This window comes from Labrus bergylta, chromosome 20 (assembly GCF_963930695.1).
Source record: "Labrus bergylta chromosome 20, fLabBer1.1, whole genome shotgun sequence".
In the NCBI taxonomy this organism is placed as follows: Eukaryota; Metazoa; Chordata; class Actinopteri; order Labriformes; family Labridae; genus Labrus; species Labrus bergylta.
In genome coordinates, this window is record NC_089214.1 from 15382559 (window position 1) to 15410012 (window position 27454).

Sequence of the window (27454 nt, forward strand, 5' to 3'; positions counted from 1 at the left end):
GATACTAGTTGCTGTTGTCATGGTATGAATAAAAGATACATACGTGTATATGTGGGCTATTTATGATGTAGAAAAACAAGTGTTTTTTTCTTCTTTAAAATAGTTTCTCTGAGGACAGAGACCTGGCTTGTTCTTACTTGACCAAATATGAAGTGAAAACAGCTCAACAGATGTGACATTCACTGATGTAAGAGATTCTTTCCAGGGGATTACACAGTCACAGACAGTCCCTCTTAATATCATAATAATAAGTAGCCACATCACGTTTATGCTTTCAAAGAGGTTTATTGAAAGAAATATTTTTTGAAATTTTATAAAGTTCAACCATTGATAATGCTATCACACAATCAGAACCTGGAGTTTCACCATTTCCCTCCAACCTTCTTTAACATTTGATATGAATAATGTATTATGAGCCTTCACAAGCAATCCGGGAGTGCCGAGGTTCAATTATGTGGACTATTTAAAAAAAAAAAAAAAAAAAAAAAAAAACACTGGTGAGAGTTTTTGGGACTTTACTTAACTTTTCCCAGCTTAAAAGAAAGCATGTTTGTGTCCAAATACTCCACTCAGGTTTGTTGAGAAATAGTCATTCTTTAGAGTGTAGCCAATCAAAGATGGGGCTAATATTGAAGGTGCGTTTGATTTATCTCTGGAGGCAGTGGTGAAAAGACAAACTACATAAGATAAATCAAGTGCTTCTTGGTAATTGGGAGTACTTCAGCCCAGGACTGCCACACATGCATCATTCTGTTACAGTGGTTTGCAATCAAAGATACAAATATACAATATAATATTGTATCATCTAGTATCACAATGTTTGCAGCTATTCAGTATCCCTCCCTTCCATGACCTGGAAGTATTATGTATATATATATATATATTTGTATATATAAATATGACTCTCCCGTAAGACGGAAGAATTCAGTGTTTCACTCTACACACAGTCTGCAAGCATACAGCAAAAATCAGCTGCTTTGCACGTCAAACCCTCTCATTGCTGGATGATTTTCAGTGCAGCATGCAAGTAAAAATGTGCACAATATTAAAAGTCTTTAGCTTCATCATCCAAATCACATTAAGTCATCCTCATCATCATCATCATCATCATCATATCCATTTTCACCATGGACACTCTTCATTTTTTTTGTTCCGTAAGGTGATCGTTTCCATAAGAAATTAGAGCAGACTTTATTTATTTTATATATTTTCCTCTATAGTATTCTGCATTTCAAAGCATGCCAAAGAAATTTTTCAGTTTCTGCATAGTGCTGGCTATACGAGTGCCAAAGAGTTTGATTCCTTTACAAGTAGTAGAAGTTGGTATGTACAGGCGAGTGACAGAGCACATCCAGTGTTGTGGTACCAAACCCCCCTAAACACCCCCCCCCCACCCCCCCTCACCCAAGTGCTCAAAATATCTACCAAATACAGGACCCAAGTCTGTCAGAACTCATAGAAAGTTGTACAGAGCTGAAAAAAAGCTCAGCATTATGGAAGAGATATTAAGGAAAGTGTGTGTGTGTGTGTGTGTGTGTGTGTGTGTGTGTGTGTGTGTGTGTGTGTGTGTGTGTGTGTGTGTGTGTGTGTGTGTGTGTGTGTGTGTGTGTGTGTGTGCGCGCGCGTGCAGGTCTGGCTGCAAGCAAAGTGTCTGTGTCTATATGTGTGTGTTCATATTAAAAGGGGGAAAACACTCCAACCTCCTTAGGTCCCCCATACCCCACCCACATGGATATATTTTTTTTCAAAGTGCACCCTCTACTGTAATAATATGCAGTATGCATTACATAAATGTATTCTCTAGCATGGAATATTCCACTAAGTTCTACTGACACGTACAAGGTCAAAAAAGAAGAGTCGACAACGAGCACATTCTAGTTTTGAGGTCATAGTTCTGAATGTAAAGATACAGTTCAGGCCACTAGGTGACTGTTATTGAACGCTAACAACACTCTCGCTACAGAAGGTGAGATGACAAGGAGAGCCCACTTCTGAAGATCAGTACCTTCACACTGGAAAAAATAAATCATAAAGAGCTTCATTGAACTCCAAATTTATGGGGTATTTGTAGTCAAAGTTGAGATATTATCCTTGTGACCAGAGGCAGGGACTGCTGGTGAAAACTACAACATATCTTATGTCGATGGCTGTGTAAAGCAAAACCAAATAACATACTAATACAAGCAGTATAAAGAACTCAGTAGATATGGTCAGTGCCAGCTTTCCCTGCATTTGACAGCCGTGAATGAGTGACTTCTCTCACATAAGGGGTTTGCAGTTTTTTTGTACCAAGCTGTGATTCAGTAGCCTGTTTACTCAACGTTCATGTTAAAGTTGCAGGAATCTGTTTTTTTTTGTTTTTTTTTTTTTAAGTGATCAAACCATCATCACTTTTATAATAATTATCTAACTTGAAGAGGACCATGTATGTAAAATGATATTAGTTCCAGGAATAAAAGCTAAGCTCTCGGGTACAGCTAATAGGCATCCTAACAAATAAAGAAATATTAGTTCCAGGTGGTGTTGTAGTACCAAGACCGGTCTCGAGACCACTTTTTGAAGGTCTCTTATCTCGTCTCGGAATTGAAAGCATTTTGACTCGGTCTTGTCTCTGCCTCAGACTGGGCGGACTCTGGATTTCAAATCAAGATCAGTCAAGACCACGTCTGACAGGCTATTTTAACCACATCATTACTGTGCAACCTTCCTGGTGTTACAGTGAGTGACACTCCTGCTGCACACAAGATGATGATTTTTCAGTGATATTTATGGTCTCAATCTCACCCTGCATTGGTCTCGATCCCTTAATATCTTGGTCTTGTCTGGGTCTTGGAGCACTCTGGTCTCTTGTATGTCTTGGTTAGTATGGTCTGGACTACAACACTATAGATCTAGGTGTACAAAAAGTGAAAAGGAAGACTTTGTTTTTGTATGTAAATTCAAATTTTCTGCAGAATCTTTTTTTTTTTCCACACCTGGCACTATAACTTAATGTTGAACTTCCTTCCTGAATTCTCTCCCCTTGAAATGCTTAAAAAACTTCCTTTTCACAGTTCCGTTTCCCCCTCATGCCTGGCCCTAATACTCATCGTGATAACCAGTGGAAAAAGTCACTGCAGAATATCTTTGGTTGAACTTTTAAAATCACATGAAGTCCAGCTACATTTGCAACTCATAAAGACAACCTTTCAGCAACTTCAGAAACATTCATCTTTTTTTTTTTTTTTTTAACTTAACGGGAGCTGAATCAAATGTGAGTTTAAAATGTCACCAGTGATTATTAGCGGCAGAATTCATTTGCTTTGGTTGCTAGTCAAAGCGTCAACCGCACACCCGATGACAAGTGAGAGAACTGGAGAAACAGTGTGCCTGGCATATGTGTGTATATGGTGGCTGTGTGAATTAATATGTCTCATATTATTATTAATTATGACAATAATGTGTACCACTCGCCAAGTGTGTCGTCCCTTAAATAATGAATAAATAACAAAAAGGGTTGAATGAGAGTACAAGTCAGGGTTTGGAACAAAAGAGCACATTGACATTGGAAACATGTTTACACTCAAATCCTTCACTTGCTCCATCTAACGAGCTGATCATTAACCCAAACACAAAATAATAAATCATAACAGGTCAAATCCACAGACAAACAGTAATAATCCTAGAGCAATAAATAAATACAGTAGCTCAAACTAGCAAGCAGCAAAATACAATCTTCATAAGTCTGCGTTAAAGGGGCATCCGGACAGAGTTTTACAATGTGACTCTGTAAATGTAAATTCCTTCAGTGTTCTCATCCTTCATTTTGATTGGTTGGTTTTTCTGAGTTCTAAAAAAAAAAGGAGAAAAACACAAAAGAACCCTCTAACATCAACGACACGTTCCTGAGTCTTTATTAAACATCTGCACTGTTTAAGAAATAAAGTGCTAAAAAAATAACGGAGGCTGCTACAAGCTGGGACTGCTTCAAAGAATATTGCACTTCAACATGTTCTCCCTCCTCTGGTACCAATCTCCATGTAATGCGCCTCAAGAAGAGAGTACGTCTGTATCGTTTAGTATCAAGGAAGACAGTGTTAAATGGTAGGTTTTAATTGTCTCTTCTCCTCATGATTCTCACATTTAAAGTCCGATAAAAGTGGAAGATTGTGCAGAAAATGTCCCGGTTGCAACAAAACTAAATCAGTAGGATATCAGTAAAGTTTCACTGTAAGGGGGGGGGGGCTTCATTACACCTGCTCTTTTTATTTCACACATATCTTTCTACCCTGAGGTACCCCGACTCCACCCTTACACCGCCTCAATAGTGGACTACACCATGTTCCTCTCCATCACCACTATATGAAATGTCTGTTACTCCATTGTACATGCCCGTGGGGAAATACAGTTACTTTCTGTTTAAACGATGGTAAGGGGACGTTTTATTTTCAAACAACTGGCGTTACTTGAATGACCTCTTGGGTATTAAAAAATGTCTATATTGTAAAGGACATTTTTGTGCTGTCTAGAGTAAAAACACAAACACTCAAATCAGTTTTTTGTCTGGTTAAAATGTACATAAAAATTTAGTTTGGAGCGAAGAACAGACAGTTGTTTTAACTATCAGAATCCAGTGGAGCTCTACAGCGTGTGTGGAAGCAAACAAAACCTAACGCCATGCTCAGCGGACTGAAAGGCAAAAATGAAAAACAAACGCAATAAACAAGGACAAACACACGGAGAGAGAAAAAAAAAAAAAAAAAAAAGCTTTGGACCTGGACTTATCACAAACTTCATAATATCAAAGCGCACACACTCTTCTTGACAGTGTTTGCATATTGTACCTTACATAGAATAATGGCGCATTCGGCTGGTCGTCGTAAACTGGCAAACTTGAATATTTACGTATGACAAACTGGTACAGTATATATACAAGGTAAAAGCATTGCGGATGCTTGATCTGGTGAACAACGTAAGGACCAATGAAATCTGAGGTAGCAAATTCAACTCAACTAGAATCACTCACGTCTTTTTCCAAGTCTTATTCTTACCGAGCGGTGATTTTTAGCAATCAAAGCAGGCGAGGTCCAGAGCCTTTCTGACTTCGTCACATTCAAAACACATCATCTCTGGTTCTCTCCAAGGTCTCACAGCTTGTGGATTGAGAAAGCAGATTTTTCCTGCTTGTTTTGAATATTTGTAATTAGTTCTGCGCGGTGCACTGTTCTCTTGGTAAACTTGTAAGTTTGCCAGTTTACCTGTTCGTGACACTGCCTGAACAAGCCATATGTTCTTTACTCGTTAGCAAATCTGTACAATGTTTCTGATATGTTCATCGAGAAGATTCATGGCTTTTAACCCTCCGGTACCCACCCCTGAGGCGCAAATCAGCCAATCCAGTGTGCTCTAGGGAAAAGGGGGGCGGTGTTTGCTCCGCCTCTTAGGGCAGGACATCAGGGAGGAGGAACCAATAACAGAACGGGACAGCAGGTTTCCTGTTAGGCCAGCTAACACTACAGTTTACCAACCAGTTAGTGAGTTTATCGGAAGCGCTGCGGACATAGAGAATAGAATAATCATTATCATTAGGAATTTCAGTGCAAGACGTAAATGGCTACTTGTTTCGTCATGATTCTGTCCTTTGTTGTCTTTCCTTGTTCACGTCAGTCATCCAAAGCTGGATACAGCAGTAAAGGGATTCTTCTACAGCTCAGCAGTCATTGATGTGTGTGTGTGAAGATCTGTCATCCTCAGCGCACGACTGAAAGGTTCAGACCAGATCCGTGTGGGTGGACCTGGAGTGTGATCATTAAGAAGCAGAGCTTCTCTCTGCTCTGTTTGTGGTTTTGGTTAAAGGTTGTACCATTGTGGAGTTCAGAAAGCTCCAGTTTGTTTTTATGAGGAGGGGGAGGGCTTGTGGAAGAGAGAGACAGAGAGAGAGAGAGAGAGAGCCCATTCTTTGCCTTGATCCCTCACCCAGGCTTCATGTCCTTTGTTCAGAAGTCAGAGAAGAAGAAGCTTTAGCAGAATGGTTAGAGCAGCAGGGGTCCATAAAGGGTCGTAGGTACAGTAGGTGCTTCTGGATCTCTTGATGAGGAACAGAGGAAACAGGGAAGGCAGCAGAATAAAACATGACTCCGTCCTCTCTCTGTTTCCCTCCCTTCATCCCACTCTCCTCCCCCTTTCCCTCTTCCTTAGCTCCCCCCTGGGTCAGAGCTGTGTCTCTGAGGTGTCCGTGAGTCCAAAGGTGTCTGTGGTTCTTGCAGAGACAGCCTCCTTTGGGTTTCTGGATCCAGAGCAGATACACCTGTTGCAGCAGCAGCTGGCCCGACCCCAGCCCCCTCACACACCCCTGAACTAAAGTCTAACCCTGCTCCTAAGCTCGACCCCACTGCTGCCCCGCTTCCTAGATCTAACGCTAAACCTGAACCTACTGGTCCTGGAATCACCCCGGTCCCAAGTCCCAGCTCCAGCTCCAGATTCTGCCCCAGGCTGTCCAGTCCAGAGGAGGCGAGCTGGCCCTGGCTGCTGTTGATCAGAGAAGAGTCTTGGGGCTGCAGGGAGTCCAGAGGCTTGGCCGGGAACTCTTCAAAGTCCTGGGAATCCAAAATCTGCAGAGAAAGGGGGCACAGACGTCAGCGGGATTATCTCCTGCTTCTCTTCTCTAACCGTACTACCTGTTCACAAAGTTCAAAGTTAAAAGATCTTTTCACCAGAAATGCAGAGACTCCTCTTTGAATATGATAGACAACGCCTGTCACTGGTGCTTTTCTTTTTAATAATGAAACTGGTAAAAAATAGAATGAATGTATATGCAGCACAAGCATGTTTGACTTTTTAAAATATCATAGAAAAATACTTTAATAAGGAGAAATTATTGCTGATAATCAACAAACATACAGTCGTCCTGAGCTTCCATGTGTGTGTGCATTTTATATATATGACGTGTGCTGTACGCTGGTGTCAACATTACATTACAGCCCATGGAGTGTCTAAAGCAGTGTTTTTCTAAGAAGTGGTCCTGACCCCCCCGAGGAGTTGCCAGCGGGTACAAGGGGGTTTGCAGAAGTTGCTTTTTTCCTACGCCAAGCTTTCAACTTCAAAAAGCCAATAAGAATCTGTTTTAAGCAGGTAACTGTCAGTATAACTGTTGATCACTGTTAAGACATCATAAAGACTTGAATCTAATTAGCCAACATGACACCCCGTGCACGGCTTAACCTTCTCAGGTGTGCACGGTTGCAGGAACATACAATAAAAAATAAATCAATAATCTGCGGCACACTGAAAATGACAGATGCTTTTGTCCAAAGCGTCGTACATCTGAGGATAAAAGTTCAGGGTCCCCTGGTCTGTAGAAGCACCAGAACATAGTTCTACTATGTTATACTACACAACAAAATGAGCTAAGAACAGCTGCATTGTTAATTCAATGTTTTTTTTATGGGTATTAATGCTTCTTGTTTATATTCCCTGCAGACCTATGGCAGTATTCTGTACGCTCCCGTTTTCACTTCTCAAATAAATAAATCAACAAAGTGTTGAATGGACAGTAAACACTTTTTCTAATACATGTACAGCACCTGTGACAGAGAGGCCAGCGTGTCTGTCTCCAGAGGTGAAACAGGCTGCACCAGTCTCTCTCCTGTTCCAGGTCCTGGACCAGGACCAGGGTAAGGTGAGGCCTGCAAGAGACAACAACTCATTCATTCCTTTATACCACGGGTCATTCTTTAAAATTCCTGTTGATTGGGCAATTTAGTCAGGCTCTGAGACGGATGTTTTTTGTTGTCAAGACTCAAAAACGTCATGCATCTATGCACATACCCCTGGTGTGTGTGTGTGTGTGTGTGCGTGAGAGAGTATTGTTACCTGAGGTGGTGACGAGACGGCGCTGTAGGCAGGAGGAACCAGGGCCATCTGTCTCTGCAGCAGCTGCATGATGGCTCCAATGTCGGTTGACATGCGATTCTCCAGCCTGCACACAGAGTGTAGTAGATGAATGAACACATAAAGGGGACGTGTATGTTCTATAACTGTGATCCTTTTATACATTCAATTATAACAATGGAGACATTACAATTGCACTAGCTGCTGACCTTGTCTCAGACATTAAGCACTTCACATTTTAAGGAGAATTAAATGATTTTCATCCTCCAGGGTCTAAGTTGTGAATGTCAATCACAGCTAGTGAAGGATTCAGCAGGTTCATCCGTTAGACTCAATAAATTTCATATTGTGAGTCATTAATCACAAAAGAGGTTGGCTTGTTAAATGTCATGGATGAAAAATTGATAAATGTATGTAGTCCTCTTGGTGTTGGAGCCAAATAGTTGCTGTCATAATCTATTGAATATTTTGATTTTGGGGCTGGGGCCAGGGGTGGTGCAGTGGTTAAGAGGAGGTTCCTGGTTCTGATCCTCGTCGGACAGAGAGCGTGTGTTCTCCCCATGCACTGGAAACTGTGTTCGCTCAGTTATGTTTGAAGTGATTATAAATGAATTCTGGCTGGTTGGACTGGAAGGTGCATATTAACACCTCTCCCTCCTCCTCAGGTGACTGCAGCAGCACCTTCGATTTTTTTTCAGGTGAGCCATTTGGGCGGGCAATGTTCCCTAAGTGTGCAGCCGCATCGTTTTAGAAAAGAGAAAAGTCCTGTCCCAATGGTTGCTTTCTTTGGTGTATCAAAAACAAATGCATATCATGTAGAACCACCACAGAAGAGGAAAGGATTGCTTTTTACTGTATCTTGGTTTGTGACCTAATTTCTCCAAAGTGTCGAGATGTTCAAAACCGTGATCATGGGGGACTTTAGAAACAAGACAAGACTTGATAGCTTTGTTAGCAAATTTCCAAACAAGGCTTCTTAAACATCTGTTAGGTTAAAAAAAAATGTTTATATCAACTCTATAAAGTCTCCTTTTCTTGCATGAACCACTTAGTAAAGTTATACTTCTGGTATTCTCTACTTCAGTCTCTGTCACTATCTGTTTTCTCTACAAGAGTCAAAGTTTCATTTTATGACATGACTGAACTAAACGCTCTCCTACTGGGTGCTGTTTGAGGCTTGTAAACAGCTAATTAGGACACAATTCTGATGAAGTCTGCGCTGCTCTCTGCAAGATTCTGAAGCCCAGCAGAGACTTTACCATATGTGCAAATATTTTCAGTACTCGAGGAAGGAGTTCTCTCCTTACACACACAATCCAAACCTCCCCACACAGACGGAGTTGTCTGCCTGCTGACACATCCTATCCGGCAGAGGTACCCAGTCAATCATGCGGTAAAACTCTGAGCATCCAGCTGAAGGTGAAGCAAAGACGCACTGTCTGTGATCTCAACAGGATCCGACAAAAAAAAAAGAGCCTCATGCAGCTGAAGGCTACATGTACTGAAAACAAAAAAGTTTTTTTTTTTTTTTTTTTTTTTAACTCTGATGGAGACAAAAGGCTTCCGTCAGAGGCAGGCAGGCAAAAGAGACAGACTCAAACAGGCAGGCTGTTGTGGCAATGCTTCATATCAGTGACATGAAACAAAACGATGAAACGATGATGGACGCCGGCTTCGCTGTCCCTGCTGCAGGACACAGAGGAAAAGAGCAACCTTCGTTCCCAGGGCTGTCCAGCTCCTCAACTCCTAACCCCCCCCCCCCCACAACAGACACCAACACCTCTCACCCAATGCAGACTCTCAGCTGTGAACTTCCTTTATATTGACATGCACCTTAACTGCCTCTGCTTTATCTGGTCTCATGCACTACATCACTTTATTCTATCCCTTTTATATCAGTATTCATACAGTTCTGTTAACTTTATTCCTGTTGTTTCTTATCCATCATTGCACTACGGTCACTTTATTTATCTAATTTTTACCTTTACAGTTATATTGTATATATTAGTTCTGTTGTTCCATTATTCACCATGCACCTTAATAACTTATCATTTAGTATTTGCCTACTTACACATAGCTCTGTATATATATATATATTTATTTCTCATTTACTGCATATAGTTCTGTTTACATCTGGTCACTACTGCACATAGTACTGTATATATATATTTATTTCTCGTTTACTGCATATAGTTCTGTATATATATATTTATTTCTCGTTTACTGCACATAGTTCTGGTTACATCTGTTTACATCTGTTAGTCCGATCACTGTCCACTTATATCTACTCTTTTATATTTTGTATTTTTAAGTTAAGTTTAAGCTTTAAGTTGTATTTAAATTGACACTTTATATTTAGGTTAAAATGTTTTGTTTACTTGCACTGTTGTTAATTTACTGCTCTGTGTGCCTTTGAATTGCCCCCCGGGGACAAATAAAGTTTTTTGAATTGAATTGAATTGAAAGAGCAGTCAGAACCTACACTCGCATGTGCACACACGCAGTAATACCTGTTGAGCTGTTTCTGCAGCAGGTCCAGGCGCGTGTCCAGCTGGTTGCGTTGCTGACGGCTCAGACTGTGCAGCGGCGTGTTGAGGGTCGGGGGTGATGCCAGGCTGCAGCTGGGAACCTCCTGGTACTGACCCGCTCCCCGACTCTCCCCCCAGAAACTAAAGATGTTGGACACACCTGAGAATGCACCTGCAGGGGGGAGAGAGAGAGACACACAGGGAAGAGGAGCATGAGTGACTCACTGGATATGCATTACTGACTGTGCAAATAGATAGGAGGATACTGCTGTGTTTAATTCTACCTGACAGGGCATTGCAGGTGTTCCCAGTCTTTGGGTCCCCATCACCCTCTGTGTTCTCGTTAAAGTTCATGGGCGGGGCCTGAGCGTGAGAATTCTCCAGCATTGGTGGAGGGGCGAGTCTGGCTACAGGCGGCTCCTCCCCCTGAGAGATGTTCGCATCAATATGTTAACACCAGTTGTTATTGAGGCGACAATGGCAAACAAAACCCAGGCGATCTCGGCATAAAATGATGAAAAGCGCAGTTTCACCTCATCACCACTGGAGTGTGAAGACACTGAGCTTCGATGAGGCTCCCACCGACGCTTTGGTGCCTCCTCCTGTTTTTGGTTGTTGCCTGCCTCTCTCTGTCTTCTTCTCACAGACTTGTGGGACTTTTTCACTTCTCCCGCATCTGCATCATCTGCGCGGAAAAAGAGAGAGAGTTTGACGAGGGACCACTTTTAACAGATGACCACTGAGGGAGACTTGCCAAAAACAGAAAACACTTTTTTTTTTTATGTGACAGTGAATCAAATGGCTCTTGATGATGAGTTACCCTTTTCTGTACGTCGCCGGAATGATAACTTGCGTCTGCGTAATTTGTTGAATCCCCCACAGTTTGAGTCATCACTGCTTGGAGAGCCCGGGATCATGTTGGTCTGAAATGAGGAGCATGAGATTACCTTTAATAGTACTAATAATAAAATGCACCCGGGGGATACTATTTGTAGTCACTGTGATGAATAGGGAAGGAAAATGTTGGTTTAGAACATGCCTAGATGGGAGAATGATGAAATCTATACAGTATATATAACTCATTATAATAACAATAGAAAATAAGATCAAACTCACATCTCGGAGGTTGAAGGTGATTTCCAGGTTGCTCCAGAAATTGTCTCCAAACTCAGGATACATGTCGAGCACCTCCAGAACATCTTCTCGGAAGATTTTATGGAGGTCGCAGTAGGTCAGAGCCCTTACATCAGCGTTAGATTTACCCGGCCGGGAATACAGGTTGATGGGCTCGCCGAAAATGTCATTCTTCCCTGTAGAAAGGTGACAAGAGCGAAAATCTTAATGGTTAGAAGAGAGTCGATTTCATGCAGCGGAGGCAGCCAATATTGTAATCATCTTCTCTTTTTTTTCAACAATATCCTGCATTACAATGTATTCTTTTTTATATCTTTAGAGGGTATGCTATTATTAATATACTTCTGTGCTACTGTTGACAAATTAATCCTGAAAGGAAATGTCTGTTATGGGGGACACTTCTAATCTAATACATTTCTTTTGACTGAAATCATGTTACAACGGCCAAAGTAGCTTCAAACTGCATTCAAATTCACTCCCAGGTGATCCTGTGGCAGACACAATATAAATGTTAAGGACCTTATTCCCAAACTATTAAAAACTTAATTGATTCTTATTTGAACTCCAAGTTCTTCCCCAACTTTATTTATCATAATGTTTTGTATCTCTTTGGGTAAGAAGTGTGAAAGAAAAATGAACTCTGAAATAATTATTAAGAGGGAAAGGTTTTTCTTTTCATAACACCATGATGACCCTCTTTCTTGATGACCCTGGTGAAGGCCACAAGCCGAAACGCGTCGGTCTGACTGGTTCAGAAAGTTAGACCATAAAGCTATTTTGACCTCTTCAAGCCCGTCACTCTTCATGCACCATCAAGCATCATCTCACACATGGCAACAAGTCAGATGAAAGCTGAACATGTCTTTTTTATTCTGCTTAATATACACTAGATTATTTTGCGTAACAATCTAATCTCACCAGCAGATGGCGCAATCATTCAGATTTGCTATGAGGCAGCTGGACTTGTGCCTGCACACCACCAATGACGGCACCACAACAGTTAGAATTAACTAGAATAAATCAAGCTACTCTGGGGTTTGACTGTACTGGAAATGAATGTGTTTCATTGATTTTATCTCCTGTAATAGAAATATATCAAGTGCTTTTAGTTTAGTTTTTCACAACATAAAAAAAATGTTTTTTTTTTCCTGTACCTAAGATAGCCACCACCACGTCTCCTCTCAGTATCTCTATGGATCCCCTCGATATGAAGTAGAGAGCAGTGAGGACGTCTCCGGCGTGGACCAGCGTGTCACCCGGGGGTGCGTGGGTGGTCTTGAACTTCATGGCCAACGCCCTGAGGCATCCCTTAGTGGAGCCTTTAAAAGCCTTGCAGTTCTGCAGCAGGGTCCGGTTCAGATGGAGGCAGATATCTGCCTGGAGACACTCCGGGAAACCCTTCAGCACCTGGGGAGAGGGATCGAGGGGGGAGCAGGGGGAGAGAGGAGGGAGGGGGGGGGGGGGGGGAAGCAGGGAGAGAGAAGTAAGGGAAGAGTGAAGGAAAGAAAGAACAAAAGTGGTGAGAAAAAAGTAATAACTCAATAATAGGCAAAAGAAGGAGGAGGATATGAATAGATAGGGAAAGGTTGCTTCAGTATCGATACGCAGCTTTTAGCAGCGACAGATACGAGAAGTCCAGGACATTATAATGTCAAATAAATGTCACAGATTATGCACGCTTTCAAAGGACAAATAAAAACTCTCTTTATTGTCTTCATCTTAACGACTGAACTTTTATGAGACATTCGCTTTTTACTGTTATAACACCATTCAACTAATTAACTTCTTACATTTATACAAGTTTTGGATTTCAATTAATTTTTAATGATTTCCACCTAAGTAGAGGAAAAGAATCAGCAGTTTGGCATTCCTACTCTTAGAAAGCGCCTGTGTGTGGACTTTCACAGAGTTTCAGTGCAAAAATGATATCAAACTGTATTTCAGAGGCGTCCTGGAACAGAGTCAGCAGGCCCGTAGAGTGTAATTAATATGAAGAATTGGTGAAATTTTAATGAGTTCTCTGCAAGCAAGGGAAGCCCGGGCTCTTTTAAGCGGCAGGCTATGGGCTTCTCTTGTAATTCTCTGGCTGACTGCACAGAACACAGCTGTACCTACAACACCCACACTGTGTTTCTCTCCCTCTCCATTTCTCTGCTTTTCATCTGTTTTCAAGCTACTCGTTCAGCCTTCACTGGGGCTCGCTTTTTCAGCTCACTTTCGACCAATGGCTATTACACCTCCCATACTGCATTTTTTTTTTTGCAAGCCTCATTGCTTGTCGTCTCTACCCCTGTACTCATTTACTCGTGCAATGAGACTTTTTTTTTTCTTTTACCATTACCTCTTTCCACACTTTTTTTTTTACATCCTTCACAAGTCTTTGAAAAAAGTCAAGCAAACAGAAATGTGTTCAGTGAAATAACATACTCTGTTACAATCCCCTTTGTTTATTAGAAGCATAGTCATCTGTCAATCCCAGTACACAAAAGCTGCTCTTTTGAATTACCAGGTGCACCGCAAAATGTGCTGAAGTCAGAGCTTTTAAGCCAAGTTGAATAAGGTTTTCCTTGGGCTCCACTTTAAAGGTGCATTTAGCATAAACAGATTTTTAAAGACTGCACTCTTATAGTTTTACAATTCTACTCTCCAAATAAACACAAGTGACTGTATAATCTTTACTGTATGTAAAGTTAACTGCTAACTGTAGGTGAAGCAAATAATAGTAAGTTTTGTTTTGTTCTGGACTGTTTAACCACCACCACTATTGAAAACTGCTTAAATGCTTCTACTACGATTGTCCATTTAAGCAGGAAGTAACACCCTAACAGGAAACTGTGAAAATAAAAATAAAAGCCTTCTAATTTCATCTTCTTGCCTAGAAGTCGAGGTTAAACTCAAACTCCAGTGATAGCTGAAGCCTACGAATTTCAGAAAGGGAGTGGGGAAAATCACTCGGGTTCAGAATCCGATACTAAATGTGCAACCATGTACCGATATAAGGACATCAATTATCGATCCTGCATTGTATAAATTATCAAGTCAAAGTCAAAGTCATCTTTATTGTCAATTTTTCAAACATGTGCTGGACATACAGAAAAATAAAAAAATAAATGTTCTCTCTGAACCATGGTGCAAGCTAAGTATAAAAAGATTTAAAAATATAATACAAATAACAAATATTAGGATAAAAAAAAGATCTTTAAAAGTTATCTTTATCGATATTTAAAAATGTAACGTTAATATCGAGGTAATGTTAATATCCTGTTTAACCACACATCTGTATCATGTGTGATGTCGTCTATGGAGGGAGGAGAATGAAAGTCCTGTTTCTACTCAGGCTCTCATTGGCTGTGGTAGCCTAGAACCAGTGAATGCAAGGTCCTGATTGGTCAATCCAAAGATCAGAGTACATGAATTAGTACAAAGAATACAGTTGAAAATGGAGAACAGCGGAGGATGTTTTGAATCAATCAATGGATCTTTATGGGTGTAATGCGTTTGGATTACATCTTTGACTGGCTTTTGAACGTGGGGACCCTTGTTGATGCAGCAGGACTGTTTTTGTTGAAATATTAGGACGTATAATACAGTTAGACCTTCATATTGTAAAAAAAGAAGAACGAGTAAGACTTGTTTGTTTTTGGTTGGTCTGACAGGTGCCTAGATTGTGACTGCTGTGTTGGTTGGATCTTAATAGGGTTTACATGGTCGGAATCACAGGAATCGTAGAGTTCTCACGACGTATGGCATGAGTGATACACAGCAGCTGTGTCAATAACGGCGATAATGAGAAAGCGCACTGACAGCTACATCAGGCTGTGGCAACGCTTCTGCCCTCGATAACTCAACACTCTGTTCTTTTGAGTATTTGCTTTGTCTATGAAAGTGACTGCTTGTTGCACACTTTAACACAGAGGTGAGAGATCGTCTACAAGAAGAAAAAAGGTACACAACCTATATTTCTTTCTCCCTCCTCATGCTCTCATCACATGTCTCCCTTTAGTGTTCTTCTTTGGAGCTGCATTATTATTCTTGCAATCCTCTTGAATGAAAGACGTTGCAGCTGACTGAATCAGTTGTGGAGATATGGAGAATACAGAGAGGTCTATTCCACACAACGATGGTGATGATTACAGTAAACATTCTCTGATCCAGTCTGCCCACCACACTGCACTTCATCGGGCTTGAAAAGAAGCAACATAATGATGGAAGAGGAAATATGTAATTATTAACTCTTTTCAAATGTGTTTCCTCTTTACCTCACTGGTTCGCTTCTTACACGGAAATGAAACTATATATTTATAACTGAAAAGATATGTTTTTTTACGACTTTGCTCCTGGGTTACCTCTGATTATTGGAAAATACATGTTATATCTCTATCTGTGCAACAGCTTTCAAAACTGTTATTATACAGTGTTTCCCAAACAAATACAAAACATAAAGGTTAAAAGTAAAGAGGTACATAATGCATATATAAGTAGCATATGATAGACAAAATAAGTCAGTGCATTTTCTAGTCCACCTATCTCTAGTATGCTATTTCAAAGGGTAGGAGCCCTACCATCAAAACCATGTCACATACTGTTCTCAGCCTTGTCATGGGGATGTAACAGGGTCTCTTTCAGTGGGATCTCGAGCTAAGTGCTACTACAGTAAATGTTTCTGTGGCCTTCAAAAACAATGCTGATTATGCTTTGATAGGGGATTCTAAAAAAAAAACAATCTGGAAAGTTTCTCTAAAGTCTAAAGCAGACATATTGAATGAAGGCGTATTTTCTTTTTTTCTTTTTTTCTTTTAGCTTGAGATTATAAAACAAGTAACTCAAAAGCTGAACAAAACAATACAAGTCCTGAGAAAAACACACCAAAACACAGCTTAATGCATGATTACAGAGCCATGTTCTGTTCATATTTACCACACATGATACATGATGTGTTATGAACAATGAGAGTGAAGGTGACATCAACTGACTCATGCACTCTTCTAAATGTTTGCATCCGTAAATCTCAAGTGGTTGCCATGCCAAGGATTAAAGTTGAGTGTGTGTGTGTGTGTGTGTGTGTGTGTGTGTGTGTGTGTGTGTGTGTGTGTGCATCTGCATCTGTGGTTGCATGCACGCCACATATAGGTCAAAGCCTTCATAACACTAATACAGAGAAACAGAAGATGTGATAGGACAATGCCAGTGTGTGTGTTTGTGTGTGTGTGTGTGTGTGTGTGTGTGTGTGTGTGTGTTATCAGCATCATCATTGGACAATGCATGTTGTGTGTGCACGTATGTGTGTGTTAGCAGCAGCTTCAAATGGACTGTGACTCACAGAGTTAAGTAAGAGGTCACAAGCATGTTGAAATCACTCCTTCAACCTGTGTGTGTGTGTGTGTGTGTGTGTGTGTGTGTGTATGTGTGTATGTGTGTGTGTGTGTGTGTGTGTGTGTGTGTGTGTGTGTGTGTGTGTGCGTGTGTGTGTGTGTGCATTTTATGTATGATACTCACATCTGTCCTACTTTCTCTGATGGTGTCGGACCATGCATGCTGAGACAAAGCCTTCGCATCATCCTATTAACGTACAGCGCAGGCTCAACAACACTCCTCTAGCCTTCTCTGTGTACATGCGTGTATTCATGCCAGCACTCACTCATTTACATGAACAGACTAGATGTGTACACACACAGGTGGATTTGGGGTAGAATGAGGATGAGTACTCACAGCGTTCATGTCGATGCCGTTGGTGTAGGACCAGGCGTGCTGGAAGTACTCCTCCAGCCTCTGCCTGAGCGGGTTGGGGATCTGGTGGAAGCGGATGAACTCTCTGACTCTCAGCATCTGGGTGTGGTAGCGGGCCGTTCCAGAGTACAGCCGCTGGATGATGGCTGACACATTCCCAAAGATACTGGCGTACATCAGGGCTGGAGGTGGGAGACAGGCAAAGGGTGAGGACGAGATATGACGGAGGGTTTTGGATTTTGAAGGGTTACAAAGAGGGCACAAAAGAAGAATACAGGTAATGAGACAAAAAGTATACACACTAGAGGTATAGAGTAAGCAGGAGTATTGGGACACAGGCTCCCATGACACACCGATATGAGCGGACATGTTTCTCTGACAATGAGAAGAAGGGAAAGTTAGGTACCACCACAGTGAAATCTGTTTTTCCCCAGTTCAGTTCTGACTTTTGGAACAGACAGCCAGAAAAGGTCCTGGGATCGAAGATTATAAGTCCCTGAACTCTTCTGACTGATGCAGGTCAGAAGGTATGAAGGAAGATAAGAATACTCCAGTGTTTAAAACTGCGTTTGTTTAAAATAAGTCCGTCCAACACATGCAAACAACAAACAGTGATGAGTGACGGATTTAAAGTTAGTGAAGAACCTCAGAGCTATATGATATACAGTGTTCAGAGCATGTACGCTTTGAGATGAGTAATGCATGTATAAAACATCACCGTAGTCCAGCACAAACATAAAAGTGGCAACAACCAGCCTCTTCTTAGATTCATAAGAAATGTGTGATAGTGCACTCTCTAAAGGGAGTCATATTCCACAACTTCCAAAAAGGGAAGACAGCCATGATCTCACTCACAGACTAACTGACTAAAATTAAATTTGTGTCTAGAAGTAATTTAAATATTATTACACTTTTATTTCTATGGACAAAGATGGAATTGCCCACTCTGGGAGACTTAATCTTTATAGGATTCAGACTTTATTTCTCAGTCTGTGGAGGACACACAGGAGCTTCAGCACAGTCTAACTTTTGAACTAAGTCAGCCGAGTGCTGCACTTAAGTGTTCTGTATGGACAGGATGAACGATTACACCCACAGTGTATTGTATTAGAGGACTGGCTCACATTTTTTTTCCAGTCTACTGAAATAAAAACATTTTCCTGACATCCTTTACTGTGCAAGTAAAGGATGAAACTTCAGTCCTCTCTCTGTGTAAAAAGGTTTAAAAGTTCAGTTTGTTTTTTGAGCAACAGCAAAAAATATATATTTTCTTATTTTGCAAAAACAGTTTGCCTTTAATATTTATTTGAATTGTTAGACTTACTCCTCATAAAGTTTTAAAGCAATTTTACTCTAAACAGGTGCTGCATATATATTTCCCTCAGATCCTCGTAAAAATAGGTTTTATGGTGGGCAGTACTGTACTGTGTCCAAAGACTTTATCTGTGTTGGTATCCACTCTGATCCTGTATTTGATCATGCCTTTAAAGCCCTCTATTTCAGAACAGGCTGTTTCTGTGTCTGTAGCTTTAAATGCAAATGAGCTGTGTCTGACCACGCCCCCTCTCTGGAAGGGCTTGGGTAGCTTGTGCTTTCTTGCAAGCCCAATGGTTTACGGTGAGAAGGCAGACTCAGAGGGCAGAACAAACAACCAGCCATTGCCCCCTTCCACCACCACCACCCGGGGCTCCCTTTGTGATGTCATGAAGGGAAATTCTCAAAGTGGCCTGTTTCAGCACACATTTTCTGAAAAGTGGAGCAGGCAAAAGATGAAGACGATGGACTAGGGGACACATATTAGTGTTAGAAAAACATGGTAAAGTTCATTTTGCATAATAAGTAACCTTTAAGACATATAAAAACATGTCTGGTTTGAAATGTTTAGATGTAATTGATATCGTTGCAACATTTACAACAGCCCCAATTGCCCAATTAAGTAACATTCAAATTGCAAATAAAGTCCATTATCAATATAATAGAAGATAGCAAACACAAGATTACACATACTGTAAGTGTTCAACTCACTTATTTAACATGTTGGATTTTTTTCCCCATTGCTCACAAAAGAATAATTTTGTTTGTACAATCGTTTTTTTTATAACCTGAGTCCTCTGTAGAACAGATTGACCATTCTAAACAGTTTTGCCTTCAGAAGACAGGGTGTTTCTTGTTGTATCCTTCGTGGTCCCTCCCTGTTTTGTCCTTTTGTCATGTTGGATCCTGCTAACCTCCAAACCTCTGTCAGCTCCCATCACCGTCTGAAAACAGCCTTTAAAACTGCCATGTGTGAGTGTGAGAGTGTATGTCATAAAGGAAACAAATCATCTCAGACTCTAATGAAATGAAAGTTTTATGAAGCCCATTGCAATTTCATAACAGAATATTGTGTTTCAATAATGGAGATTTTACAAGCCTGAGGTTGTATTTTGTTGGCAAAGTAAGCACCAAAATTTTCAGGAGGAGGGACAAAGCCAAAACTAAAACTAAAAACAGAAAAAGGTCCTGTTGAATAAGAGCCTCCGAGTCTTTGATTTGTGCAAATACAGTTAAATCATATTTCATTTTTAATTTATTCCATTGGAAAAAACCAAATGATGAATTCCTGCAAGCTTTAAACCAGCTAAACCAGATAGTGAACTACTTCTAAATGTCAAATTTAAATCCTCATCCTATGATTTGTCTGAATACGGGGTCCAGGGCTCTGCCAGTGTGCATCAGTAATTACTTTTTTCCAGAGGAAGTTGAGTTGATAAGGTTGAGAGGGGATTTTACTGATGGATTTTATTATTAAATCATTAGGAGATACGCATTCAGAGTGAATAGGATGATCTCAAGCTCTGTCCAGCGAGTGCAACTATCAGAGAACTAAATATGATGAAAGAAAACACACATCTTCTTAAACTTCCACAATCACAAATTGGCTATAGATGGTGCAAAGTTATTCCTCCTGAGGTGACTGCAGTCTGCAGAAAGGAGCTGGAAGATGAGCTTTTACACAATGGATATGCCTTTAAATTATGTGAATGGTGTGACAATATCCTGACTGAAATTGTGCAATACTGCAATTCCTTTCCGTCAAATGTTGCTGAATTGAATACTTTATAGTGTGGTGCTTTGGGTTTGAAGGTAGAGGATATTGCTATAGAGTTAAAGGAAGGGCAGAAATTAAGTACATTCAGAACAATCAGTTAAGTTTGAGTAAAGGATTTGAGGTGTGTCAATTGCTTAATTTCAGCCTGCTGTTATTGCAACCCAATTGTTTCTAACACTGTATAACCCTTTTTTTTTTCAACACTCTCTCCCGTCCAGGTCTGAAGCCAAAGAGTTAAAGTGTTCATTGACCAAGAATAATAATAGTACTTACATCCTATGAGCATGACACAGATGGAGAAGATCTTCTCAGAGTTGGTGTTTGGCGACACATTTCCAAAGCCCACGCTGGTCAGACTGCTGAAGGTGAAGTACAGAGCAGTGACATACTTGTCTTTGATGGAGGGTCCTGAACCTGAGGGTGAAAACAATATAATTGTAATATAATATAAGTACTATATATGCATAATATTTGAAAAATAATCAGCTCTAAATGTAAATGATCAAGTGTTTTAGAGAAAATAAACTCTTTGAAACATGCCTTTTAGGTTTATGTAGACACTTAAAAGGGTTAAATGTATTAAGCCATATGTCAACCTATTAGAATATTCTCTCTCTGCTGTTGCTAGGCAGAAAATGCTTAACTTCCAGCTCTGTGATTGGTGGTCCAGTTATGAAATTACAGTGGGCCCATTTAACGTAATTCAGTGACAGAACAGTTTCAAGGGCCAATGGGGAAGAGGGCAACGGTTCAAGAGCCACGTACCTGGTACAGAGTCGTTGAAGTGTTTCCCCAATTGGTCCCCCAGAGTGTGGAGCCAACCAATGGAACCATTTCTCTCTACACTACCAATGGCATACCTGGAAAAACAATAAACAGTGATATGGTTATACCGTATATCAATACAGAGGTTAGTAATACTAGGACAAGCACAAAGAAAAGTAAACTCAACAGATTGTTTTGCCACTTTATACAATTGGATCGACAAACTTAATATATTTTTAAAGAACTCCATGTATTATATTTATATTGTAATATTACTTAATGGATAATGATATTTCTGTTGTATGCAGACGAAAAAGGACGATCAGATTATTGGACAGTTTTATGCCACTGTACCATATGCAGGCCAGCCAATGAGCGATGAGGGCAAAGGTGCACATGAGGAGAAAGAGGACGGCTGCACCGTACTCCGAGTAGCGGTCCAGCTTCCTGGCTACTCGCACCAACCGCAGGAGACGAGCCGTTTTCAGCAGACCAATCAGAGTGGTGGTCTGTAGGGGAGGAAAAAGTCCAGATAAGGTATTGTAAAGCATGGCAGAAAAACAAAGTGGCTCTGGTATCACCTCGATGCATTCCAACCTGCTGTCATCTTATCACACACTCACATTTACACGCACGCACGCACGCACGCACGCACGCACGCACGCACGCACGCACGCACACACACACACACACACAGGTGGTGGAGCCTTGTCCATGTTCCGATGTGATTCACTGCTGTGGAGGAGGTAAATCCTCACTCCCTTTTTATTTCTGTGGGCCGCATGTGTATTCAGCTGGCCCCCTCCTTGTCCATACAACAAATAAATAACAGGCCGATTACTGCACTGGCAGAGAGCCTAGTTGTGTGTGTGTGTGTGTGTGTGTGTGTGTGTGTGTGTGTGTGTGTGTGTGTGTGTGTGTGTGTGAGTCTGTATGTATATGTGTGTGTGTCCTCACAGTAAATAATAGCTGTCTGCTGAGGAAAATCTCTACTTTCTTGGCTCTGCGGCCTTACACGGACAGCGTCAATGAAGTGAAACTTGGCAAAGCCGAGTGTTGGGGAACTTCCACATTCATCCGGTTTGCCTTAGTAGGTGGCTTGATTACATTTTATTAGTTTGTCATTACTCACATGCTCCCCATTATTTCTAAGTATATGTCAGTTATTGCGCACTCTTTCAATCATGCAGTGCTGAGCAGTTGGGAGGGCCGATTCCATGTCTTTATCTCTCCTGGTTTTCATCCTCATTACGTGGGAAGTATCATCAGAAGGCTCAAGCAGCGAGCAAGTGTAACTCGTTTTCTTCTCCCTCTTCATCTAACTCCCACCTCTTCCTCCAAACATCAACCTCCCACAACATTAAATTCTCCAACCAACACCTCAATCACTTCACTCTTCTATCATTTTGAAAACCATAGCACCTATAATCACCTGCCTCAAGACTTCAGAGGAAAATGAGCTTCTTTGCCAACTCTAGCTCATTTACTTTGATGTAGATTGAACTCTAGTGTACCAGCGCTGAAACTTATTAAATAAAAATGAGTCTTTATGGACTTTGTAAATGAAGTTCAGTTTTGATTGCCCGAGTGGGTATTAGTGTTGTAGCACTTGAAATCAGCCACTTTTTGACAGTCTCAGTCTCGTTTCGGAATAGAAAGCATTTCTTTTTTTCGATCTTGTCTCTGGATTGTAAATCAAGACGGGTCAATACCACAACTGATAGGCTATTTTTCCACATCATTAATTTGATTCAGAGAAAAACGTCCCTTTCTAAAATAAATAATAACTTTAATTTATTCATAAGTCATCATTCATCAGATTTTTATCCCCAGGGTACGGGTGTCTCAGTGAGTGACACGCCCGATGCACACAAAATGATGATTTTCCAGGGATATTTATGGTCTTGGTCTCGTCTCGGTCTCAGTTAGTGTGGTCTTGACTACAAGCAACACTTGTACTTCATTAACTTTTTTAGACCTAGGTGTAACGCAGGGATCTTCACACTACGAGGGTTGCTGGAGTTTTTTGACAACTCTGAAAGCTTCCGATTTAAAAAAAAAAGTTGTCATCAGATTTATTAAAGTTTGAGCTTGAGGCATTATGTTACAGAGTGCTTGCATTATAAACAGGAGGCATAGGCATTTACAATGAAGGGGAGACCTTATCTCGGGAATAGCTTTCAGGCTGCATCATGGGAAATGTAGGCATTCAGGATTTTTGGACCACTTATACACAGGTTGGAACACTTAAATGTGCAAATCTGTAATTTTAGAGTAATTCTATAGGTAATACATTTTCCACAAGATTTCACATACTAACCTGCAGATAACTAACACTACATGTCCCAGAGTGTCTGGATGTCTGCGTATAACACACGCTCTGAAGTTTCCTTACAAAATTCCAGTTATGAAACAAAAAGTAACATAAACGTCATGTTCACTCTGCTAACAATCCCAAAATGCAATGCTTCAAACCATAATGATGTGAAAATTACCCATGTGCCACTCCACATTTGTCAGTGATGATGACGCAAAATGATGATGAGTCATAATTGTCTCAATTAACCGCTCAATTCATCGACAACCTATGAGTGTTTTATAGAAGGAGCAGTGATTGAGTGAAGAGGGGGTGTCTGATAATTACAGGAGTTTTTTTTTTTTTTCTCTGAAAGTATGGACCTGAAAGGTAAAGCAGCATGAGAAAAAAAAAATCCCTGAAACTAAGGTCCTTCTTGGAAACCCCAATGATCACAGCTCAATTATTTAATGAGGATCTGTTGAAGAAGAAGATGCTTATATGAAGAAGCATGCACGTTTGGTTCTTTCCCTTATCAGCTCGTGTCCTGTCATTGCAATATGTGTCAAAAAAATAATTAAACAACTTTGTTTGATTTGAGGCAGACACATTTCTTTTGACGCTCCACTGCAGGTGGCTGCAGTCAGCTTCCCTGTGGAGACAATTAAATTATGAAACAAGTAGTAAACCCACCTCCGCCTCTCTTTTCTTCTTCTCTTATTCCCTGTCTCCGTTACTGTGCAGCCCTCCTCTCTGTTTTTACCTTTCTCTTTCTAATCCCTTCCATTCCATCGGACTGCCACCAAAACATTTCATTCCTGTTCTTCTAATCCCTCCGTCTGTCTTCCACTTGTCTTTTCCTCCCTCACACCTCTTCACAGGTATATAAACAGCCTACCGTCTATCTCTCTCTCTCTCTCTCTCTCTCTCTCTCCCCTTCACACCGTACCTCCTCTCCGCTGCGGTAAATGAGCAGGTCAAAGGGGATGGCGGCCACCATGTCGATGAGGAACCAGCCTTTGAAGTAGTGGACAGCGATTCGCACCGGATGGCTCACCACCTCATCATTAGTGTTCACGTATGTCGTCCTGAGTGGAAGAAAGAAAATGATATTCAAATATATGGCTAATACTGTGAAACAAACTTTTTGTACCATTTACCTCAAGTATTAATTAATACTACAATGATCCTTTTTTTTGTTTTAACCTCTGTCTCAAAACAAAAGTCCCTTTAGATTGAAAACTCTTCCATAGGGAGACCTTGCCAAGACAGCATGGAAAAAGAGCTTTCCCATATCTTCCATGTAATTAAACCCCTTGTTGTGCAAATGCAAAGACGAATTCTATCTGTGAACTGTGAACAATCAACCTTCAAATTAAAACTGAGCCCCTGTACTATACACCATCCAGCCGTTGTCTTCCTCTTATCCAAGGTCAGGTTGTGGTGGAAGCAAGCGCAGTAAGTCCACCCAGACTTCCCCTCCCCATCTTTTCCAGCTCCTCCTGGGGGATCCCGAGGCTTTCCCAGGCTAGCCCGGATATATAATCCCACCAGCTAACTCTGGGTCTGCACCGGGGTTTCCTCCCAGTTGGGCATGCCCATAAAACCTCCTAAGGGAAGTGTCCATGAGGCATCCAAATCAAATGCCAGAACCACTTCAACTGGCTCCTTTCCATGCAAAGGAGCAGCGGCTCTTACTCCGAGCTCCCTCCAAATGTCTGAGCTCTTCACCCTATCTCTAAAGCTGGGCCCGGCCACCCTCTGGGGGAAACTCCGCTTGTATCCGCGATCTTATTCTTTCGGTCACTTCCCACAGCTCATGATCATAGGTGAGGGTTGGAACGAAGATCTAGCAGTAAATCGAGAGCTTTGCCTTCAGGCTCAGCTCCCTCTCTTTAACACAACGGTCCGTCACAACGACTGCTTTATCGCTGATGCTGAGCCAATCCGTCTGTCTATCGCACGGTCCATCCTACCCTCACTCGAGACCTCAAGATACTTAAACGCCTTCACATGGGGCAAGGACTCACTCCCCACCAGGAGAGAGCAATTTAATGTTTCCCAGCAGAGAACCATGGCAGGGTGAGCACCTCCAAGTCCCTGCACTATTTGATAATTAAACAATAATGAATCAAAACAGAAGAGGAACTGCACACAATGAAAATATTGTATCCAGCTCTGATAAATTGTATTTGTGATTCTCAGGTTCTCCTAACAACCAGGCCTAATAACAGATAAATGAGGACAAAGCACCCAATTTGGAAAATAGACATGCAGATTATTGTGTATTTCAATTGATTAGTTTCACTGCTGCTGCTGTTATTTCTATTACAACAAAGACACTGCTGCTAAACTATGACTATTGTTTCAAATAACACAACTACTAAAATGCCTCATATTCATATCAGACCTGAAGTTGATGAGGATGTCAATAATGAACATGATGTCCACTATGAGGTCGACCACATTGAGAGGAGAGCAGGAGTAACCACAGCTCTGCATGGCTACCTCCTCCTGACACAGAGAGAGAGACATTAATAGAGAAGAGAAAGAAGACGATGCACATTTTAGTCTAATGCTTTAAAAATAGAACAGTTGTGTGTGATCCGTTAAATGGATTAGCATAGAGGGTGTTAGGGTAATTTGCATATGTTTGTAGACAAATTGAAACAAAACCAGGATGCAAGGCTCGTGAGACGCTACGGTGCTTCAACACACAAGTCAAGAGTAAAGAGGGGTGAATATCTTGAAATAAACTACGCCTATCAAGTTCAATGCAGCGCCAGTGAAATGCAGTGTGTTTAATATTACTTTATTTGTCACTTACGTAGCATTCATTGAGGATATTCTACTCTGATCATTGTTGTGGAAATAACATCAATACACACATTATATGTCCTGACTGCGTTACCAATAAAACAGTGTAAATATGAAAACTCTGCAGACTTAAATCTTCAAAATAACTTAGAGCTGAAAGCGTGTTCAGCGCAAAGGCGATTAGCTAAAAGTTCACCTAAACCACAAAATGAAACAGTTTTGCTGCCTGTGTGACAGTATTTAGAGAAAAAGAAGAAAAAAAAACCCACAGTGATTCTGTTTGAGTGTAATTATTATGTAATCATTTTTACAAGTTTCAAGACAGAAAAGCCATTTACAAGCGCTTCAGTGTCTGTGTGAGCTTTTTGGCTAATGGTGACATGGAGGGAGGATGTGTGAATATATGCAGTGTGTGTGTTTGTATGTTGATTGTTACTTATCCAGCATGTGGGAAAAGTGTTGTCGAACTTGTAAAAGAAAAAGCTGAGCTCTAAAATTGGGGGCGGCTGTGGCTCAGTCGGTTGTCTTGTAGCGGGAATGGATCCCCAGCTCCTCCTGCAGCCACATGTTGGCAGGACACCTAACCCCAAGTTGCTCCCACTGCTACATCAACGGCGTGTGAATGTGTATGAATGGGATAATACTGATGCAAACTTTACATAGCAACCTCTGCGATCAGTGTGTGAATGGGTTAGTGTGACCTGTGGTGTGAAAAGCGCTGTACAAGCTCAAATCCATTTACCATCCCATTTCAAATATTATTGAGTGTTTCCTATTTTGATAAAGTAACATCTGAACTAATCTAGACAGGATTTAAGTATCATGATTAAGTTTTTAAGTCCTTGGAACTCATTTGTTTTAGTGACTACAAGGCTATATACGTGAATGATTCAAAACCTGGATAAGAGCTCACCTGGTCGTTGAGGAGGAATGCGGCTGAGTAGGGCGTCAGGATGGCGGTGTAGATGACCAGCAGCAGGATGAGCCAGTCCCACACCGCCTTGAAGGGGCTGTAGTGCAACACCGTCCACTTGTGGATGCGAGGCGCCTGGAGCTTGTACTCTGGCAACACATCTGCACCCAGAGACAGCACCTGGGGATAGAGAGGGGGACAAAAGGGCCATCAGACACTGAATCGTAATTGAGGCAGGGGTTGTGGCAAGGGGCGAAGATGACAAAATGAGGAGCGATGAGAAAAATAGACACTTTGAGACTTGCATGAAAACA

General features: G+C 41.1%; 1 protein-coding gene across 1 annotated transcript; it reads right to left on the bottom strand.

Annotated features, from left to right (window-relative positions):
* Window positions 1-1514: 1514 nt before the first annotated feature.
* Window positions 1515-27454, bottom strand: kcnh2b (potassium voltage-gated channel, subfamily H (eag-related), member 2b). The gene is made up of 16 exons (XM_065948664.1): window positions 27141-27454; window positions 25821-25924; window positions 24360-24498; window positions 21469-21623; window positions 21115-21209; window positions 20623-20763; window positions 17241-17440; window positions 12686-12938; window positions 11514-11707; window positions 11218-11320; window positions 10931-11082; window positions 10682-10823; window positions 10380-10569; window positions 7852-7957; window positions 7563-7664; window positions 1515-6590 (listed from the first exon to the last, which is right to left on the bottom strand). Exons 2-16 carry the CDS (start codon window positions 25910-25912, stop codon window positions 6174-6176), a joined length of 2481 nt encoding a protein of 826 aa, XP_065804736.1. The 5' UTR covers window positions 25913-25924; window positions 27141-27454; the 3' UTR covers window positions 1515-6173.